This window comes from Trachurus trachurus, assembly GCF_905171665.1.
Source record: "Trachurus trachurus genome assembly, chromosome: 17".
NCBI classification, from domain to species: Eukaryota; Metazoa; Chordata; class Actinopteri; order Carangiformes; family Carangidae; genus Trachurus; species Trachurus trachurus.
In genome coordinates this window covers 34,059,269-34,078,126 of record NC_139900.1, presented here as the reverse complement: position 1 = coordinate 34,078,126, position 18,858 = coordinate 34,059,269, and the positions used below count along the sequence as shown (strand labels likewise).

Below are 18,858 nucleotides of genomic sequence, written 5' to 3'. Positions count from 1 at the left end.
GTTACGCCCCATCCTGTAGAAACATGGATAATTTATTAAAAAGCACATCAAAAAACCTTATATCAGGGTTCCTACGCAAGTATGGAAAGTATGGAAAAGTATGGAATTTGATTTTATACATTTCCAGGTCTATAAAAGTATAGAAAATGGAAACTATTGTATGGAATATATATTTATTTATTTTATTTATCTTATCTTGGTTTGGTCTTATCTGAAGTTATTTGGGTTAATTATTTTGTGCTATTGTATCTAGCTACAATCTCCTGGAAATTATTTGGTTACATAATGGCATACCCATTCAGAATAATGAAAAGAAATGATAAATTGCATGCTTTTTTAAAATATTATGCACGTCTATTTACTTAAAAATCACAAATTATTTGATTTTTTTTACAGAGAAGTCTGGAAATTAGGGTCTGGAAAAAGTATGGAATTTGGAAATTTCAAATGTGTAGGAACCCTGACACATGATACTTCCTTCAGAACAAGAAAACAAATCCCTAATTTTGACCTCTGACCTCTAAACTCCGTCTCACACACTGAGCAATAGAGCCACTCCGGCCAGAACCCATTTTCCTGGCCGCTCCCTAGTTTTCAGGCTGAAAGTCCAAACATATGTCGGCCCTCTGATTTTGGTCTTGTAGAGCGGACACTCGTAGATATTCCTGGTCTCCTGGCGGTCGTTGGGCACAGCTCGGACCGAGATGACCGGCATGGAAGGGGTCAGCTCCTTCAGACGAGCCTCGGTGATCACGCCTGCCTGGGTGTCCCATCTGGCACCTGTGGAAGGACAAGGGTTAAAAGTAGAGAAAAGAAAACGGAGAAGCCGAGGCCCAGGCAGCAATAGAGAGGAAATGAAAAGATGGTGTTAGCAGGGTTCCTACACATTCGAAATTCCACACTTTTTCCAGACCCTAATTTCCAGACTTCTCGATAAAAAAATCTAATAATTTGTGATATTTAAGTAAATAGAAAACAATTTATCATTTGTTTTCATTATTCTGAATGTGTCTGCCATTATGCAACCAAATAACTTCCAGGAGATTGTAGCTAGATACAAAATAATGAACCCAAATAACTTCAGATAAGACCAAACCAAGATAAGATTAATAAAATAAATATATTTGCATACAATAGTTTCCATTTTCCATACTTTTACAGACCTGGAAATGTATAAAATCAAATTCCATAATTTCCATACTTGCGTAGGAACCCTGTGTTAGTCTACCTTCCATGTAAAGTCCGTACACGTGTGCGCCCTCCCTGGCAGGCTGGTTGAACTCTTCCTTAAACTTCTTGGTCACATCCACTGTCAGGTTGACTTTATCCAGGGGCCACTCATTCTTACGCGCCAGGGACTGCATCACCGCTAAAAACACACAGCATTTAAGATAAGACACAAGACAAAAGATGAGGGAAGCTTTAATAAAAACTTATGATTTATGTATTATATGTATATTTATCTTTTTATACTATAGTCTACTTGCCAACAATGAGTACCCGGAAATGTTGAGTACCCCAAAGTTTTATGTTAGAAATATGTAGTATGGGTCCCCAGCAGTGTGCGAAATACCCATCAATATTCGGGGGGGTCCCTAACTCGCGATTGTTGCGCAATACCGTTTTTTTTCTTTTTATAAAGTAGGACTATAACATTACAATAAGCCAAGAAAATTAGCCTATAGCCTAAAAAGGAGAGGCAAAGTTGTGCATTACAATGCAGAAAGTAATTGATAATAAATAGACGATAATTCAATAAATAAAAGACAATAATTGGCACCACACTGGCGCACTTGAACAATGAATAAATGCCAGGTATAGGAGACTGGCGCGATCAGGGCAATGCAGAAACGAATAGACAATAAATAAAATACAATAATTAAAATGAATGAAAGACACCAAACTCGTGCACTCAAATAACAACTGTATAAATCTGGAGATCGGAGACTGACGTGCATTACGTGCACGAGATCCTCAGCCTGCAACTATGACCGATCATGTAACCTTATCTAACCATCCATCTGGCAAATACGTTTAAACACAGCATTGAACACATCCACAAATCACATTCGTATAACGGGCCATCATGAAAATTGAAAAAGCACAGACAAATAGCTCACAACAGGCGCCAAACAACACCACTGGGGGTTCAGGCCATAGTAGGCCTATGCTGAAGCAGGCTAGCCTCTTACCTCAAGTTATTTTCCTGCCTTAATGTCAAGCCAAGGGTTGCGGTATTTCCATTACCCCACCTGCTTAGGTGTAAAAAAAAAAAAAAAAAAAGAAAGAAAGAAAAAAAAGCGGCCAATCACCAGTGCTAGCAGCAGGGGCTGCGGCTACGCGGCCTCAACTTCACTTTCTTCGGCAGAGGGTGGAGAGGAACGGGATCCTCTGTTCTGATAGCGAGTGGGCTCGACTCTTGCGCTGGGCTGGCGCACATGGCTAATTTGCATAATGCGCAGGTGACATGGTTCAGCTTAATGTTAAACGAATAAATGTTTTGAATTATGAATACTGGACATGGTGATCTTAAACACATTTAATTGACCACAATAAAATTATTATATTATATTATATTATTTATTTTTTGACAAGATTGAGACCCCCCTCAGATTTTGCTTTTGAGTCTTTCAGGGGGTCTCAAGGGGTTAATCGGGGGGTCCGACCCCCCCAAACCCCCCCGTATTTCGCACTATGGTCCCCAGTATTCAGAAACTGCCGGATGCTAACTTATATATATTGGGCAATTAGCGTAACTGACATAATTAGCATAAATTAGCATGGGCAATATTTCAACAAAATTGACTTGGCTGATCTGGGCAATATTGGAGTGGTTTTAGGGGTTATTGATGATGATGAATCCATTTCTGACATTTTCAAAATTCAAAATGGCTGTCTAAACCGGAAGTGACCAGATGAAATCCATCAAAATCGGCCCACTGGCGGTTAAAATCTGGTCACTTCCGGTTTAGACAGCCATTTTGAATTTTGAAAATGTCAGAAATGGATTCATCATCATCAATAACCCCTAAAAACCACTCCAATAATTTATGCTAATTATGTCAGTTATGCTAATTGCCCAATATATATAAGTTAGCATCCGGCAGTTTCTGAATACTGGGGACCCATTCTATATATTTCTAACATAAAACTTTGGGGTACTCAACATTTCCGGGTTCACAATGGGGCCCAATGGGCTGGCAAGTAGACTACTATGATTTATATATATACATAACACTGTGTGGCTCTATTATTTCTCCTATCTGTGTGCACAAATGTGTGTTTACCAGTGAGAAAAGACTGTGGGTTGAAAAGTCCAGACAACCAGACAACACTGGGCAGAGAGAGGTCCTGAGTCCAGCTGTCCAGTTCTTTACAACGCTGCAACACATCATTATACCTGACACACACACACACACACACAATGAGTGAGAATAATTTAAATCTAATCTTATTACAGGTGGTTGCATCAGTTTATCTTCATGACAGCTCTTAGAGAATTAGAGTAGTCGTAGTTAGTAAATGCGTTATTTTGGAGTGCTACTATGCATTGGACATTAGAAAGTTAAACACTCTCCCTCATATACAATTATGACAACAATCAACATATTCTTAATAGTATTTAATATTTAAAGCAGAAGTGAGTGGTCCGGTCGTTTTCGCTAATGCTGCGTTCCAGGCAGGCTTTTGAAATCGTAAATTACAGCTTCAAGTCACAACTTACGACTTTGTAGCGTTCCAGGCAACCCACTCGTGTTTTTCCGACCTGTTTTACCGGTGAAAGTCACTATAACGGCCACTCGTAACTTCCGACCGGTGAACTCGTACCAGATCGAACTGGTACCACTTCACGGTCGGAAAAATACGAGTTTCCTTGAACGCACCATAACAGTCCTCGTCGCTACGTCACCACATTCACGGCGTTCCTTGGCTGCACACACAGCCCTGCATGCCGTTCTCTCTCCTCATTGGATAAAAACTGTAGGATACGATAAATGTTTTCTCTTCGGCTCAGAGCAGAGCAGAGTGACTGACAGACCCGTGTTTCAGTCCAAACACTCTATGTAAGTGATTGCTGTCGGAAGATATAACTATTTAAGACTTATATTAACACAAATATATCACTCACTTCTGCTTTAACTCATAAATTCAAAACATTTTGATGTACTGACGCACACACACACACACCATATAGACAGGCTGTAGGTGGAGGGGTAAGCCAGCTTGGTCCATGTATCAGGGACGTTGTCAAAGAACAAGGCCGTCTGCAGCTTCTCCATCTCAGAGGAAATGGCCAGTTCACCCTTTGACAGACAGATTGAACCGTTGCATTTACAGAGATTATGGTTTTAGAGTTTCTTGGAATTCCTTATAAAGAAGAGAATGGGAGATTCGGCAGATGCACACACACACACATGAAGAGTATATTCCTAGAAATGAAGGCATACCTTGAGTCCAAGGTCAAGCTCCTTGAGCGAGCGTCGTATCTCAGAGATGAGTGTGTTCATGCGCTCGCACTCCTGGAAGCAGACGAGGATGTACGGGGAGCGCTCGGCTGTCTTGGAGGTGATGTCGGACATATTGTATTCCTCCGGCAGCTTCTCCACCACCTCATCTAGAATAGTTTTCACCTGAAGGTGGGTGAAGAGGGGTAACAGTAAAAGCGCAGGGACGGGGATTAGCTGTAGTTGTTGATAAATGTTCGTCAGTATCTTTGTGTGTTTGTTCGGCTTAGAGAGGGTCAGAGGTCAGTCAGAAATATAAAACCTTTTAATCTAAGTCGACAAGAAATAATCCTGTCAAGAAATAATTGAATACGTGGAGCTACTGTACCTTCTCCTCCAGAGTCTGTGAGACTCCCTCCCCCATCACAGCGTCGGGAGACTGCAGCTCCAGCAGAGTGTGAAAAAGGTTATCTGACGTCACCGTCAGGAACTCGATTTCTGCGTTGGGATGCAACCCATAATGCACTGGGCTCTCGTGGGGCAGCATCTCATCTACGAAATCATGGTAGCCCTGGGGATGAGTGGGGAGAAAAATGGTAAAAGCCATTCATAACAAGTGATGCTGTAAGTCATCTGGTACTTTTTCACAGTGCACTGCCCCTGTGGAACTGTAGTTTATTTTATTTCAATAGAAATTACAGCTCAACATAAATAAAACAGCAAGACAATGTCTAAGAAAAAGTGACAAAACAGAAAATATGCAAATCAAAGTAAACAATAAGTAAATAAAGAAAGTGTACAATAGACATTTAGACTGAAAAGGTGTAGGCTGAAGCTTAGCTTATTTTGCCTACCCTATTAGAAATCAGGTTATATTAAATATTATGCATCTACTTTTTCCTTTTATCAGCAAATAAAAAGAGTCAAAAAAGAAGAAAAGAAGCTCTACAGCATACTGTAGCAGGCACCACAGTTCATTGCTCTAACTTATATGAATTGATGTTTTGAAGTCATTCTCCAGATTTTTCCATAGATTGACCTTTATTCATCCAGATAGAGCTGAAAGAACTAATATTCAGTGATGACTTGTTTTACATCCACCCACCAGGATGCAGGTGTGTTTCTGTTCTCACCACTTGAACCTCTAACAAGGTGTGACTGTGAAGCTGTATCTGTTTCCAGGTACCTGATAGTCCAGGTTGGAGGGAACGACGAACCCAGGAGCCAAAGAAAGCTTACGATCAAACTGCAAAGTGGAACGACAGAATGAAGACTCTTTAGTTTCAGATCTCTAACGCTGTACAAAACAAAAAACTGTCCCAATACAGGGCAGCCGCCAAATTAACATAGTTTGGTCCAAAATCTGTCACAGCTGCTATCGGCCAAACTCTAATGACGACTCATGGATGATTACGTTCATGTGTCTGTCCCTTTGTCCTCACTACGAACCTGGTTGGGCTGCATGTATTCCTCCAGGTATGTTCTGCAGAGGCGTCGGTCCCAGTCGTCGGTGATGTGTCCTCCGTACATGATCTCCCCGAACAGATACCTCAGGTCCTCCCACGGCACCTTCATCATCGTAATCATTATGAAAATCCCATCCAGTGGAGAAACACAAGACCCAATTAGGACAAAGTGGAATCAAGAGCTCAGTGTACAAATAGAAGACGACGATTGGAAAAATGCTTATAGCACAATACACAAAACAACAAGTTCTGGATATTGGAGGGAATTCTCATGGAAGGTATATACACGTTTTTTCATTACTCCAAAAATACAGTCTAAATTCACAACATCCATTACTTCAGACTGTTGGTGAAATTGTGGGGAGCACCATGCGAACCACTCACACATTTTCTATTTTTGTCCATCACTAAAACCTTTTTGGAAAAAAATTACAGAATCTCTCTTTTCAATTTTCCAATTTAAAAAAACATTGGAACCGAAATGTATTGTTTTAGGAATAACACCAGCTGAACTTACAACAGAAAAAGACAAATATTTATATAGAATACTTAGAATAGCAGCTTTGAAGCAAATAACAAGAAATTGGCAAAAATCTATCTCGCCTTCTTTTAATAACTGGAATTTTTGTTTCTATTTTATTTTCTTTTTTTTTTTCTCTCCAACTGTCTTTGCCCCCCCCCCCCTTTTATTATTAATATTCCCCTTAATATTATTATTATTAGTATCTTATTTTATTTTTTTATTCTTATTTTACTTTTTTTTTTTTTTTTATCCATTTATTTTTCATTTTTCCTTTGATGTTTTTCACAAAAAAAAAATGTCATAAATGTTGCAGGAACGTGCCAGTGACTGATAAGATATGTGCTGGAATATGAACTTGAATTCTGCAATAAAAGTATAAAAAAATAAAATAAAATAAAATAATCGTCCTCATCATCATCATGTTGTGGCGAACTGTAAAACTGTTCACTCTCTCCACTGTACCTGAGCGTTGGCCTCCAGGTAGTTGTAGAGGACGTTTACGGATATCGTCAGGTCTCCCGTGTTGAACGGATACTTCCTGTTCCAACCCTGAGGACCGAACTTCCTCCTCTCGGCCACACAGGCGTGGAAGTAACACAGAGAGAAGAGGATGGTCTTAAACTCCTGCTCACGACTGCACTGGTCCAGAATGTCCTAGAGAGGAGCCAAGGAATGAATAAACAAACAAACAAATACACTGACACCATTAAAACACACAGCGGTCAGCGCAGCGGAAGCTCACCTGGTCAAAGTTATCCAGAGCTGCATGCAGATTGGCGTGCATCCCTGTCGGAGGTTCATTGGTGATCTTGATAGCGTTTTCCAGAATTCCCTGAGTAAAAACGAAACCAAATTTACATCGCGAGAGCAGCAGAGCGGTAACGATCGCTGTAGCAGAGCATGCACTCGTTATGTGAATGTGTTTGTTGCCAAGATGATGCACCGTCTCTCTACCTGTGGGATTATGTGTTCCTGATGTGTTGGAGCTGGCTGCGCGCTCATAAACACTCTGTAGTCAGGATGACTGTCTTCGCAGCAGCGCTCCAGCAGCTTCTCCAGTGAGCCCAGCCAGCGACCAACGAGGTGGATGTTCTGTGAGGATGAAACCCAGAGATCATATTCAATGTGGTATAATAGTCTACTTGCCAACAATGAGTACCCGGAAATGTTGAGTACCCCAAAGTTTTATGTTAGAAATAGATAGTATGGGTCCCCAGTATTCAGAAACTGCCAGATGCTAACTTATATATATTGGGCAATTAGCGTAACTGACATAATTAGCATAAATTAGCATAATTGCCTATATGGGCAATATTTCAACAAAATTGACTTGGCTGATCTGGGCAATATTGGAGTGGTTTTAGGGGTTATTGATGATGCTGAATCCATTTCTGACATTTTCAAAATTCAAAATGGCTGTCTAAACCGGAAGTGACCAGATTTTAACCGCCAGTGGGCCGATTTTGATGGACCAAAATCTGGTCACTTCCGGTTTAGACAGCCATTTTGAATTTTGAAAATGTCAGAAATGGATTCAGCATCATCAATAACCCCTAAAACCACTCCAATATTGCCCAGATCAGCCAAGTCAATTTTGTTGAAATATTGCCCATGTAGGCAATTATGCTAATTTATGCTAATTATGTCTGTTATGCTAATTGCCCAATATATATAAGTTAGCATCCGGCAGTTTCTGAATACTGGGGACCCATACTATCTATTTCTAACATAAAACTTTGGGGTACTCAACATTTCCGGGTTCACAATGGGGCCCTATGGGCTGGCAAGTAGACTATAAACAGCATGCAAAGAATATAACAGAGTTTCAGCATTATTATTTGATTTATTAATTGTAAATAAATAATGTTTTATACTGTATATTAAAAAAAAAAAGTATACTCTGTTCCTAATTTAATAGAATGGCATTTCTATTCTGTGATTGAATGTGTGCCGTTCATTCAGACGTTTAAAGTAAACCCATCTCTCTGGCATCCACACCTGCAGTATCACCCAGTGGCCCTCTTTGGCAGCCTTCTCCATGGCAACCTCGGCCACAGCTTCTTGGCCCTGACCCAAGGACACATTGTGAAGCTTCCCAAGGTCGATAGTGAAACCCAGTTTACTTCCTGAGAAAAACACAGGACTGAATTTTTCATATGTTGACACAAACTGACCTTCAGAGAAAAAAAACTTGCCCTGTTGTTATTATATTTCTGGCGAGAAACATGTTACATTACTTTTTCCATGCATTTTTATCAGTGTTATGACACAAGGATTTAGAGTTCCACTGTCACTGACTTCAATGTGTGTATGCCTATGTATTTCAGTGTGGTCTGTGTGTGTTTGCAGAAACTTTGTGGACAGTACCCAGTGATTCCACGTCTTTAAGTGGGTCCACCCCAGGAGACAGGATGAAGAACACAGGTGAGGTTGGACCACTTTCTCGGAAGGACTTTGCAAACTCAGTCTTTCGGCCCTCTGTGTATTGAACACCAAGCTTCTCCTCCACAAAGTTCCTGCACCGACGAAAAAAGAGGAAATAGGCTGTGTTTACAAAAAGTAGATAAGGCCCTAAAAGCTTGAATCAGATGAAGCTACAAATACCAATTTTCAGTGCTCTTTAGCCATTGTAGGTGGGAATACGGAGATAAGCCAGCATGATAAATAATACAAAGTGCTCATTTTGTAAAAATAAAATAAAATAAAAATATAAACACTACACTGCAAAAACTCAAAATCTTTCCAAGAATATTTGTCGTATTTCTTGTCAAAATGTCTCATTTCTAGTCAAAGCCAATCTCTTTTCTCTTAAAATAAGACTCATCACCTAAAAATGAACTTGTTTTTAGATAATTTTCATTTGTTTCAAACTAATTTTCACTTGAAATAAGTAGAAAAATCTGCCAGTGAAAGCATGTTTTTTGTGCTTGTAATAAGAAAGAAAAACTTGATCCACTGTCAGATTTTTCTACTTAATTCAAGTGAAAATATACTTGAAAAAAGTAAAAAGTGTCTAAAAACAAGCTACTTTTTAATGTGATGAGTCTTATTTTATGTATAATGAGATTTGTTTTGACTAGAAATGACATTTTGACAAGAAACAAGACAAATATTCTTGGTAAGATTTTTAGTTTTTGCAGTGTATAAGTAGAATACAAAAGAAGGACAGAACTGCTCTGCACCTCAGAGCGTAGGTCATGCGGTCGGGTCTTAGTGCTCTCATCATGATGAGTTTCTGCAGGGAGCTCTTCCCTTTCCACTCCTGAGGAAACTTCTCCTTCTCCGGACACTCCGACTCCACCAGCTTCTTCCAGCGCTTCGGAGAACCTTCGATGTCCCGGTCCAGACCACGAAACTCATCAGTGAAACTCATCACCTGAGCAAAGACGGTGAGCAGCAGGTGGTGATTTATGCTGTGCTTTATTTCTGTGAATATTTCTTTGTGTTTTGCACCTTGATTGCGCTCCACGCCGAGTTGGACAAAAAGTCGAGGGGGCTGTTGTAGTTGTGGTCTATGTTAAAACGGAGCAGGAAGTCCAGCTCTCGCACGTCTATCTCTTTACTCATCAGGAGCAACTGAAATCCGGAGAACACAGTCAGGGGCAGGGAACAGTCTCTCTGAACACTGACACAGACACACACACACACATAAACACAAACATGCACCTGGAAGGCCAGCTGTGCAGTAAAGGTGAGCTTGTCTCTCTCAAACAGTCCCCTGCTGATGTAGTTGAAGGTGGAGTAGGTGACACAGTCGATGAGGGTGTTCACTCTGCTCTTCACGTCCTCGCAGGCCTCGGCCATCTCAACCGCTTTGTGGAAAACCACGTTAAAGGCCTGATGACAAGAGATGAATGTTTCCTTGATTAATAAATACTCGATAATCACAGATGTCATGTTATGTTTTCCATGTGATCCTCATGAGGCGTTTAGAAACATTACAGTGGAAAAACATCATTTTCTGTTTTCTATGTTGAATACAATTTTGTTTATGTGATTAAATAATAATAATTTTCAGCTCCTGAACTGTAAGTTGCTTCTTCATCTTCCTTTTCCAGCTACCTTGAGGCTGAACTGGTACATGGAGTTTATCTTGTTGAGATCATTCATGATGAAGTAGAGAAGCGACGCTCTGACAGCAACAGGACGATAGTGTTCTCTGGCTTCATTTATCTTCACCTCATTAACTTTAGCTTCCAGGACCTGAGAAGGGAGGGACAAGATGGACACAGAGGAATGAAAAAGAGACGGAGCACAGGAAGGAGATACAGCGGGGAAAATAAGTATTGAACACGTCAACATTTTTCTCAGAAAATATATTTCTAATAGAGCTATTGACATGAAATTTTCACCAGATGTCGGCATCAACCCAAGTAATGCACACATACAAAGAAAACCGAACATTAATGTCCATAAATTAAGTTATGTGTAATAAAGTGAAATGACACAGGGAATAAGTATTGAACACATGAAGAAAAGGAGGGGCAAAAAGGTAAAGAAGGAAAGCCAAGAAAGCAGCTGGAGTTTGTCAGTATTTAGAATGTAATCCTGTCTCCTATCAGTGCAAAGTAATATCTGCTGGTTTAGTCCTGACTGATGCCTTTTAAAAAGGTTTCTCACCACCAAGGTGTCAGACAAGAAGTATTGCATGATGGGCAATGGCAAAGAGCTGTCTAAGAGCTGTCTAAAGACCTACGCAACCAAAGATTTCAGACAGAAGAGTCAAAACAATAATCAGAAGGGTTCCCTAACAGTCCAGGACACTGGTGGAGAGCTTCAGAAAGACCTGGAATCAGCAGGTACAGTTGTTTCATAGAAAACAATAAGTAATGCACTCAACCGCCATGGCCTCCATGTCTTGCATGGTGTGTGTGCATGGAGGCCATGGCGGTTGTGTTGAAACCTTTTTAAAAGGCATCAATCAGGACTAAACCAGCAGATATTACTTTGCACTGATAGGAGACAGGATTACATTCTAAATACTGACAAACTCCAGCTGCTTTCTTGGCTTTCCTTCTTTACCTTTTTGCCCCTCCTTTTCTTCATGTGTTCAATACTTATTCCCTGTGTCATTTCACTTTATTACACATAACTTAATTTATGGACATTAATGTTCGGATTTCTTTGTATGTGTGCATTACTTGGGTTGATGCCGACATCTGCGGTGAAAATTTCATGTCAATAGCTCTATTAGAAATATATTTTCTGAGAAAAATGTCGACGTGTTCAATACTTATTTTCCCCGCTGTATGTATAAAAGATGATTTAACGCTGAAAAAGAAAAAAAAGATTTAACGCTGATTCACACCACAAATAAAAACACAGGTACTAATAAACTCCACCCCTCTCTCTCTCTCTCTTACTTTCATCTCAATCTCAGCAGCAGTGTGCTTGGTGGTCTCCAGCTTCTCCACCAGCACGTTGTCACCCAGGAAGTTGCTCTCAGCAGCAGACAAGCGCGTCAGCAGCTCGTCCTCCAGGAGCTTCAGCTCGATCTTAAACATGTTCTGCTGTTTGGTCAGTTCACTCTGCAGGAGGAGCAAAATAAAAAAAAGAATTCATTAAAAAAAACTCCTAGATTGAATCAAGACAAAAACAAATTACTTTTTGCTTATCACTGCTGTTATTGTATAGTTTAATTAAAACATTGATAATCAGAGATAAATGAGTTGTAGAAAGGTGAACCTGTTGTTTGTTTAATAAAAGGAAAAGAAGAACCTAATTTACCTTGAGGTGCTCGAGGTCAGGCCTCTCCTGATTCACCACCTGAGCCAGGAGTTGGTCCTCTAGTCCGTCTCTGGTCACGGTGAAATTAATGAGGGTGGTTTGGGCTTGAATCTCTGGCTTGTAGTGAGGATTGGCTAATTTAGTGTGAAGGATCAGTCTGAAGCCTGGGTGAAAGAAACACTCCTTGTCCCCGACCTTTATACAACTACGATGGAGTGAGAAAAAAACAAACAAATAGTGCAAGGTCGGTGTGAATGTAAGAGGAACACACGGTTGTTTAGTAAAGTTGTATTTTGTGTTACCTGCCCTTCTTGATTGTGTGCCGTCCCAGCAGAGGGTCAATAACAGGGTCAATGGTCTCCTCCAGGTTCTCGATGAGGACGGTGTCACCAGCCACCACAGCCTGTTCTATCACATCTACATAACTGGAACATTTCAATGTCAATGTGTGAAAATGAAAAAGGAACACTTTTTATATATATATAGTCAGCTGCTCCCTCGTTATACTGTAATAGCACTGCTGAAGAACAAGTGGATGTGTAAATGTAACTCTTGCAGTACCCTTCAAAATAAAAGCTTTCCCAGTCTACCAGCATATAGCAACATTTCAGGTATTGTGGAGGTCGTGTTGAAAACCTTCATGACCACCTGGGCCCAGTTTTCAAAAGGTGTAATCTGGATAAAAATTATCCGGATTTTGAAATCCCCTTTTTTGCTATCCAGGATCACGTAATCTGTTTTACTTCTATCCCAGTTGTTCAACGCAAAGTTGGATTGGATCAGTCTGATCCAAATCCAAATTTTCAAGATTACCAAATCCGGATAAAGAGTGCTCTAGATGGGACTGTGCATCACACTGAAGGCTGATTGGTCTGTTAACAACAGGTAGAACAGCAGCATGAGGTCTCTCAAAGTGTGTTTATTTGAAAACGGAGTGTATGTATTGTTTTCTGTGCTCTTTTTTGTTTCTTCAATGTCTTTTAAACAGCCAGACTCCATCTGGTTGGGCTGTTAAAATAAATTTAAAAAAGCAAATATACAGTTCATTAGTGAAATTGTAAACATTTCCCCATGTGTTTCAAATTCAAAATTCAAACTTCAAACTTCAAATTTTAAAATTCAAACTTCAAATTTCAAAATTCAAACTTCAAATTTCATTAAATTTAGTTTGAGGAAAAGTAGTTGGGGAAAAGTTTTTCAGTTGTAGAATATTCAAAAGTTAACATTATTTACTAATCACTGTTGTGGTTTAAAATTAGGTGCAAAATATAAATCAAGAACTGTATATAATACTACTTTATGAATATTGTTTATTTGACCAGTTTGAATTTAATTTAAATCACATTTTGTTCCTGAAATCCCCCCTGAATCCACCCAACTGCTGGGATCAGAATAATCCTGATTTTTTGGATCAAAGTTATCCCGATCCTACTGAAAAGTTTTGAACAACACAAACTGAGGGTTTTATCCAGATCAAAACCAAGATTGGATCACGTGATCTAATCCGATCTCAGAATCCGTTTATGGTTTTGAACAACCCATTTTCAATTTTGATCCAATCCATTATCCAAAATCCGATTGGAGTACCTTTGAACAACTGGGCCCTGGGCTGAGGATGTTCAGACCAGGATGAGAAATCACTCACCCTCTCTGCCCAAGGCTGACGACCTTGAGGCTGCTGCCATGGCGACTCTTGATCCACTTGATGCCCTGCAGCTGAGGGTCAATGAGCAGAGGCCAGCGCTCACCTGAAGCAACAAACGCAATCCATGCAGGGATGTTTACCTGCACTGCTCTGCACTGTTTGTACCGCCCGTGAGAAAAAAGCGACTGACATCATCATGGTGACGCAGTATAGGAGATTTATTGCTTCTACTCACAGTTTGTGAGGATGGTGGCGTTCTGAGTGGACATTTTGTCTCCAGGTAGGCCTTCGTTGTTCCACTGGGCCACCATTGCGTCATCAGTCAGCATTGACACTGGATCTAAGCCTTCTGTCATGGGGATTGACATCTGAAGGACGGACGAAAATGAACGACGAAATGACGAAAGAAATAAGAAAAAGCTGGGATAATACAGACAACAGCTAAGGTGAAACGGGAGGAGAGAAAGAGAAGACATTACCGCAACAAATCTTCAGACAGACCTCAGAAGTTAGAAAAATGTTTGTTTTTATGGCCGAATGAGTGATGTGTTTTGCAGATTGTGACCTTCTGGTTGCGCAGAAACGGCATCCACAGATTGTCCAGCAGCTCCCTCCTGTATGTCTTGGAGAAAGAGCCGGCATAAGAGATGAATGCTGCAGTGAGCAGGACGTCCCCGCACAGCGTTTTCTCCTGTTCATGGTACTGAGCCACTGAGTGGGCCCAACGGACATTTTCACTCTTAAACACGGACGGAGACACACAGATGCACACACACAAGAGAGAGAGAGAAAGATTATTGCCCAAATAATGCAAAACTATAGGTTAAGCATTAAAGAAATTAAGTACAACACACTGGACAATATAAACCAATAAATCTAAAACCAACTTTCAGGAACGCCCACCTCAAGCCCTTTGACCAGCCGATTGGCCAGTTCTATCGTCTTGTTGGTGCGGTTGACCTCCTCCTGAAAGCCCATTTTCTCTGACGTGGCTTTCTCAAATGCCGTTGTCAGAGTTTCCAAGCTGCTGTCCAGCTCCTGAGAAGCAGAGGAGCAGAAGAAGGGCCAAAAATATGAAGAAAAAAAAAAGAAAAACCCCAGAAGAATTTGAGTTAAATTGCTACATGAGAAAGAAGTAAAGACAGAAATAAAATAAAAAAGGAAAACAAGGCATTAAGGGCAGAGAAACAAAAGAAAAGAGAACAATGATCTAAGGAGCTTACAGCCAGTTTCTTTCTGATCGCCTCCAATTTCTCTGCAGCCTCAGCCAGATCGGCATTGGCCTGAGACAAGCACATCCTCTTCATCTCTACCTCACATAACACCTGGTGATACATCAAACACACACACACACTTTTCAATTTTGTTTCTGAGAGGTCACAGTATGAGATATTAATAAAGAAATGCTTGATTTAAACCCTAAAATATAGACAGCAGATGATAGTTGTACTTACAAAAATCTATCCAGTGCGGCACAACAGTTTGGGAAACAGAAAACAATCTATTGAACAACCAGAACACAGCTCTGTATAGTCAACAACATCACACAGTGAGTTGGTTTGGACGACAGCTGGTGGAGGTGCGAGTACCTCGTGGAAGCGTACGATGTTGATCACCCAGGCGCACAGGCCTGCAGCTGCTGAGGTTTTCTGTCGGACGAAGTCGGGGTTGAACTCTGGGTCGCTGAGGTAGTCGTCCCTGACGCACCTCACCGTGGCCTCGGGGATGTGCTCTTTGTCAAAGTTCACCAGAGCCTGCAGGAAGTCATCCACCTGGATACACATTTGTGTGCAGAGGTGAATGTCATATCAAAGTCACTCTTTATATAATCCTTCTACAGGTCTTTTGGATTGAAAATCAAAATCAAATGCAAATTGAACAGTGGTGTAAAATAAAAATGTACAGCTCCACGTCATATTGGAAACTGTTTCATGCAGCAGTATTTTCTGACTTTCTTTAACCAGGAAGACGCTTTGCTTTCCTTTGTAATCTCAAGAGCAAGGGAGCAGCAGCACAAAGAACGTAAAATATAGAGGTTATAAAGCATGTGCTGTAACAAAGACACAAAGCCAGAAACTTAAAAAGATTAATGCAGGATCGACTAGAGCAGTTTTTCAAATTATAAAACACCAGCAGCCAATAGACCATTCCATAAAAACAATACAACATAAATGAAAACACAGTAAACATAAACATTGCATGCACTTGTTGGGGAGCTCGGACAAGAGAAAGAATTACAGCAGCAGCAGTTATGTTAAATGTGAAACAATGTTATTTCAGCAGTTCAGGTAATTTATTTGTGATGGACTCTTTGGCTTCTGTGGTAGAAATCCATTAATCTGAGAAACACTACAAGACGTCAGTGTGAAATATCACCTTGCTCATAACCATCTTGGAGGCCTTCCAGCTGCGATCTTTGGGGATTCGGCCTTGGGGAGCGAGAAGCACCAGGACAGCTGCTGAGACGTTGGTGACAATAGCTGGAGGGTTGGGGAACGTCCTCAGCTCTGTCAGGTTCAACTGGATGACAAACACACATACACACACACACACACAGATGCAAACCCATGGAGACATCCTTGCCTTGTAAAATGTCTTTCTTGGTTTATTTACACCGCTTGTCATATCCACATATACAGTATCTTGAATGAAAGAAAACACAACAAATCAAATAAATGACTGCGGCTGAAATGATTCAGCCCTCTGTGTTTACATGTGTAGATGTGTTTTACCCTGTTTAATGTATTGAGAGCTGCATTAGCCGCCTGTAGGGCCGGTTCAGCCTTGGCAAGGTCTTCCTCGGTCTCCTGCTGCTGTTTGGTCACCCTAGCTTGAATTGCTGCCACCTGAACAATTAATCGAAAGTACATGTATGCACTTTGAATGGATTGATGCAGGTTTGATTTATTTCTCTGCCATGAAATGATCCTTCTTGCCTCTCTCCTTGTAGCTCTAAGAGAGGTTAACCCTTATGCTTGTTTATGCCTTTGCTTTTTGAGAGGCCTCACAGATACACATTCTTTACCCTTTGCTCCTCAGCATCAGCCACAGCCCTCTCTTGGTTCAGTTTGTCCGTCTGTTGCCCGATCTTAGCAATGAGGGCTTCGATGTCTGTGTTCCTCTGCCACAGCTCCACCTCCTGCACTGCCAGCTTGGCCTTCAAGTCCTCCACCTGAAAAGGAAAAGCACAAAACTCACAACGTTTCAGATGCTTAGCTGGTTGAACTACTGTAACTTCGGTGTTTATTCAGGCTGCACGGTGCATGTTTTCTGACCTGTGAGGCGGTCGACAGCAGTTTCTGGAGGCCGTTCTCTAATCTTTCCATCTTCTGGGTCAGCTCTGTGCGTTTCTTCCCCAGCAGATTTCCATACAGCTTCATAAACTCCAGAAAACTCTTCGGGGTGGTGTAGTTAAAGTGCTTTTCATTCTGCTGGTACTTGACACTCACCTGAACGTTGCAGTTAAACAAGACATCCAGACATGATGTGAGTGCAGGAGTCAAGGTTTGTTATCACCCATGGTGCTTTGCAATAACTCACCTCATTGACACTAGTGTGGGCGTAAGAGATGAACTCGCTGATAGATGCCCTCACATTTGGCTGCAAAGGATGAACACACTCTAAGATTTATGGATTTAACACACCAGAAGCCTCTAGATTGATTTTTTTTTTTTGAACAGACCTAATAACACTGACAAGTCTAATAATATTTCACTTTTGCCTAGTTTGTTAATATTGAATATGGATATGAGTAACATACTAGCTTAACTTCCACATCACATACTGTATAAAAGACAGGTTTTTATTCTTAAATACCAAAAGAGGAGAGGAGGCAGTGGAGAGGTGAAAGAAAGTGAATGAACAGCATGTGAATGTGTTGTTACCTCCAGTCCAGGGGTTTTCTCTATGAAGGTAGAGCTGACAGATTGCAGGGCGAGCTGAGGCCAGGGGTGGAACCAGTCTATTGCAGTGCAATTTACCAGAGCTGGAAACTTTCGTGCACGTGTCCGCAATGTGAATCCGACTGGAGAGAAACACAAGACGACCTGGAGGACAGAGAGGGTACTGTAGCAGCTGATTTATTTCACAATTACTGATACGGTTAATTGTGTGATACGTCTTTATACTGTATCTTGTGTGATTTGTCCTAATACTTAATAAATAATGTTTCAGACCTTGAGCTGCCTTCGTATCCTCTCAATAAAGAAGCTCCAGCAGTTGTCTCTGCTGTCTATAAGTCCCAGTCCTCTGAGCTCCATACGGATGGACGTCACAATAACATCTACTTCTTCATCATTAAACAGGTCTGGAATATCTCCTACAAGCACAAACATGCAGACTCAGTATGTATTTCCTAATAATGCCACAGCTTTTCCTCATACTGTTGCTGATGGCATTTAATGTCACTTTGACCCAATAATTTTGCTTGCTGTCAGTGTGATGTATGATAGCTGCTAACATACAAAAAAATCATTAATAACTCAGTTTTTATTTGGCACTGACATAAAAATATAAAAGAAATTCAAACCAGATTTATACACCAGCCCATTAACAAAATATAAGACTTCAGTGCTTTAGTTTGGCGAGGTTGTTTGGTTGCCTCACCAGCCACTTTGTCCTCAGCAGTCAGTGTGAAATGTGCCTTCTCTTATCTTCAGTCAAATAAATAATAGAAATTAAATTTGGCTGATGAAATTTTCACTGTCGACTCACTGGATTTATGCTCCAAGCGGCTTTTATGCAATAAATTCACACATAAAGAAAGAAAGTATGTTCATTCTTCAGATTTGACAATATGAGCCTTTACACACTGAAGCTGAAACCATTTGCTCATCAAAGGAGAAAACACTCATCCCAGGTCAGTGCAGCCGAACCTGAGGCCAGCATGTCGTTGATGAGCACCAGGAAGCGTTCATCTGGAATCTGGGCATCTGTGTGAAGGAACACTGTCCCGATGTTCTTCACCCCCACTTTTATATACAGTGCTGCGATATCACTCTGGGTAAGAAGGGGGCGGGGGGAAGAAAAAGTACAAAGAATACATACATTTAT

The 18,858-nt window shown here is 40.8% G+C and overlaps 1 protein-coding gene across 1 annotated transcript in view; it reads right to left on the bottom strand.

Annotated features, from left to right (window-relative positions):
- Window positions 1-532: 532 nt before the first annotated feature.
- dnah9l (dynein, axonemal, heavy polypeptide 9 like) overlaps window positions 533-18,858 on the bottom strand; it is a gene marked incomplete at both ends in the record, with an annotated part of 52,147 nt that continues 33,821 nt past the window's right edge. Inside the window, 34 exons of the mRNA XM_083990984.1 lie at window positions 533-780; window positions 1,229-1,369; window positions 3,288-3,400; window positions 4,189-4,304; window positions 4,449-4,631; window positions 4,834-5,016; window positions 5,632-5,691; window positions 5,895-6,014; window positions 6,897-7,088; window positions 7,177-7,266; window positions 7,389-7,526; window positions 8,433-8,560; window positions 8,802-8,950; window positions 9,617-9,810; window positions 9,888-10,010; window positions 10,101-10,271; window positions 10,497-10,637; window positions 11,798-11,962; window positions 12,162-12,366; window positions 12,464-12,586; window positions 13,807-13,909; window positions 14,042-14,174; window positions 14,372-14,545; window positions 14,710-14,844; window positions 15,030-15,131; window positions 15,396-15,578; window positions 16,183-16,326; window positions 16,539-16,652; window positions 16,832-16,978; window positions 17,082-17,255; window positions 17,347-17,406; window positions 17,691-17,852; window positions 17,982-18,124; window positions 18,681-18,804. Of these exons, the coding sequence (XP_083847110.1) occupies window positions 533-780; window positions 1,229-1,369; window positions 3,288-3,400; window positions 4,189-4,304; window positions 4,449-4,631; window positions 4,834-5,016; window positions 5,632-5,691; window positions 5,895-6,014; window positions 6,897-7,088; window positions 7,177-7,266; window positions 7,389-7,526; window positions 8,433-8,560; window positions 8,802-8,950; window positions 9,617-9,810; window positions 9,888-10,010; window positions 10,101-10,271; window positions 10,497-10,637; window positions 11,798-11,962; window positions 12,162-12,366; window positions 12,464-12,586; window positions 13,807-13,909; window positions 14,042-14,174; window positions 14,372-14,545; window positions 14,710-14,844; window positions 15,030-15,131; window positions 15,396-15,578; window positions 16,183-16,326; window positions 16,539-16,652; window positions 16,832-16,978; window positions 17,082-17,255; window positions 17,347-17,406; window positions 17,691-17,852; window positions 17,982-18,124; window positions 18,681-18,804 (4,881 nt within the window). The remainder of the gene's footprint in view (window positions 781-1,228; window positions 1,370-3,287; window positions 3,401-4,188; window positions 4,305-4,448; window positions 4,632-4,833; window positions 5,017-5,631; window positions 5,692-5,894; window positions 6,015-6,896; window positions 7,089-7,176; window positions 7,267-7,388; window positions 7,527-8,432; window positions 8,561-8,801; window positions 8,951-9,616; window positions 9,811-9,887; window positions 10,011-10,100; window positions 10,272-10,496; window positions 10,638-11,797; window positions 11,963-12,161; window positions 12,367-12,463; window positions 12,587-13,806; window positions 13,910-14,041; window positions 14,175-14,371; window positions 14,546-14,709; window positions 14,845-15,029; window positions 15,132-15,395; window positions 15,579-16,182; window positions 16,327-16,538; window positions 16,653-16,831; window positions 16,979-17,081; window positions 17,256-17,346; window positions 17,407-17,690; window positions 17,853-17,981; window positions 18,125-18,680; window positions 18,805-18,858) is intronic.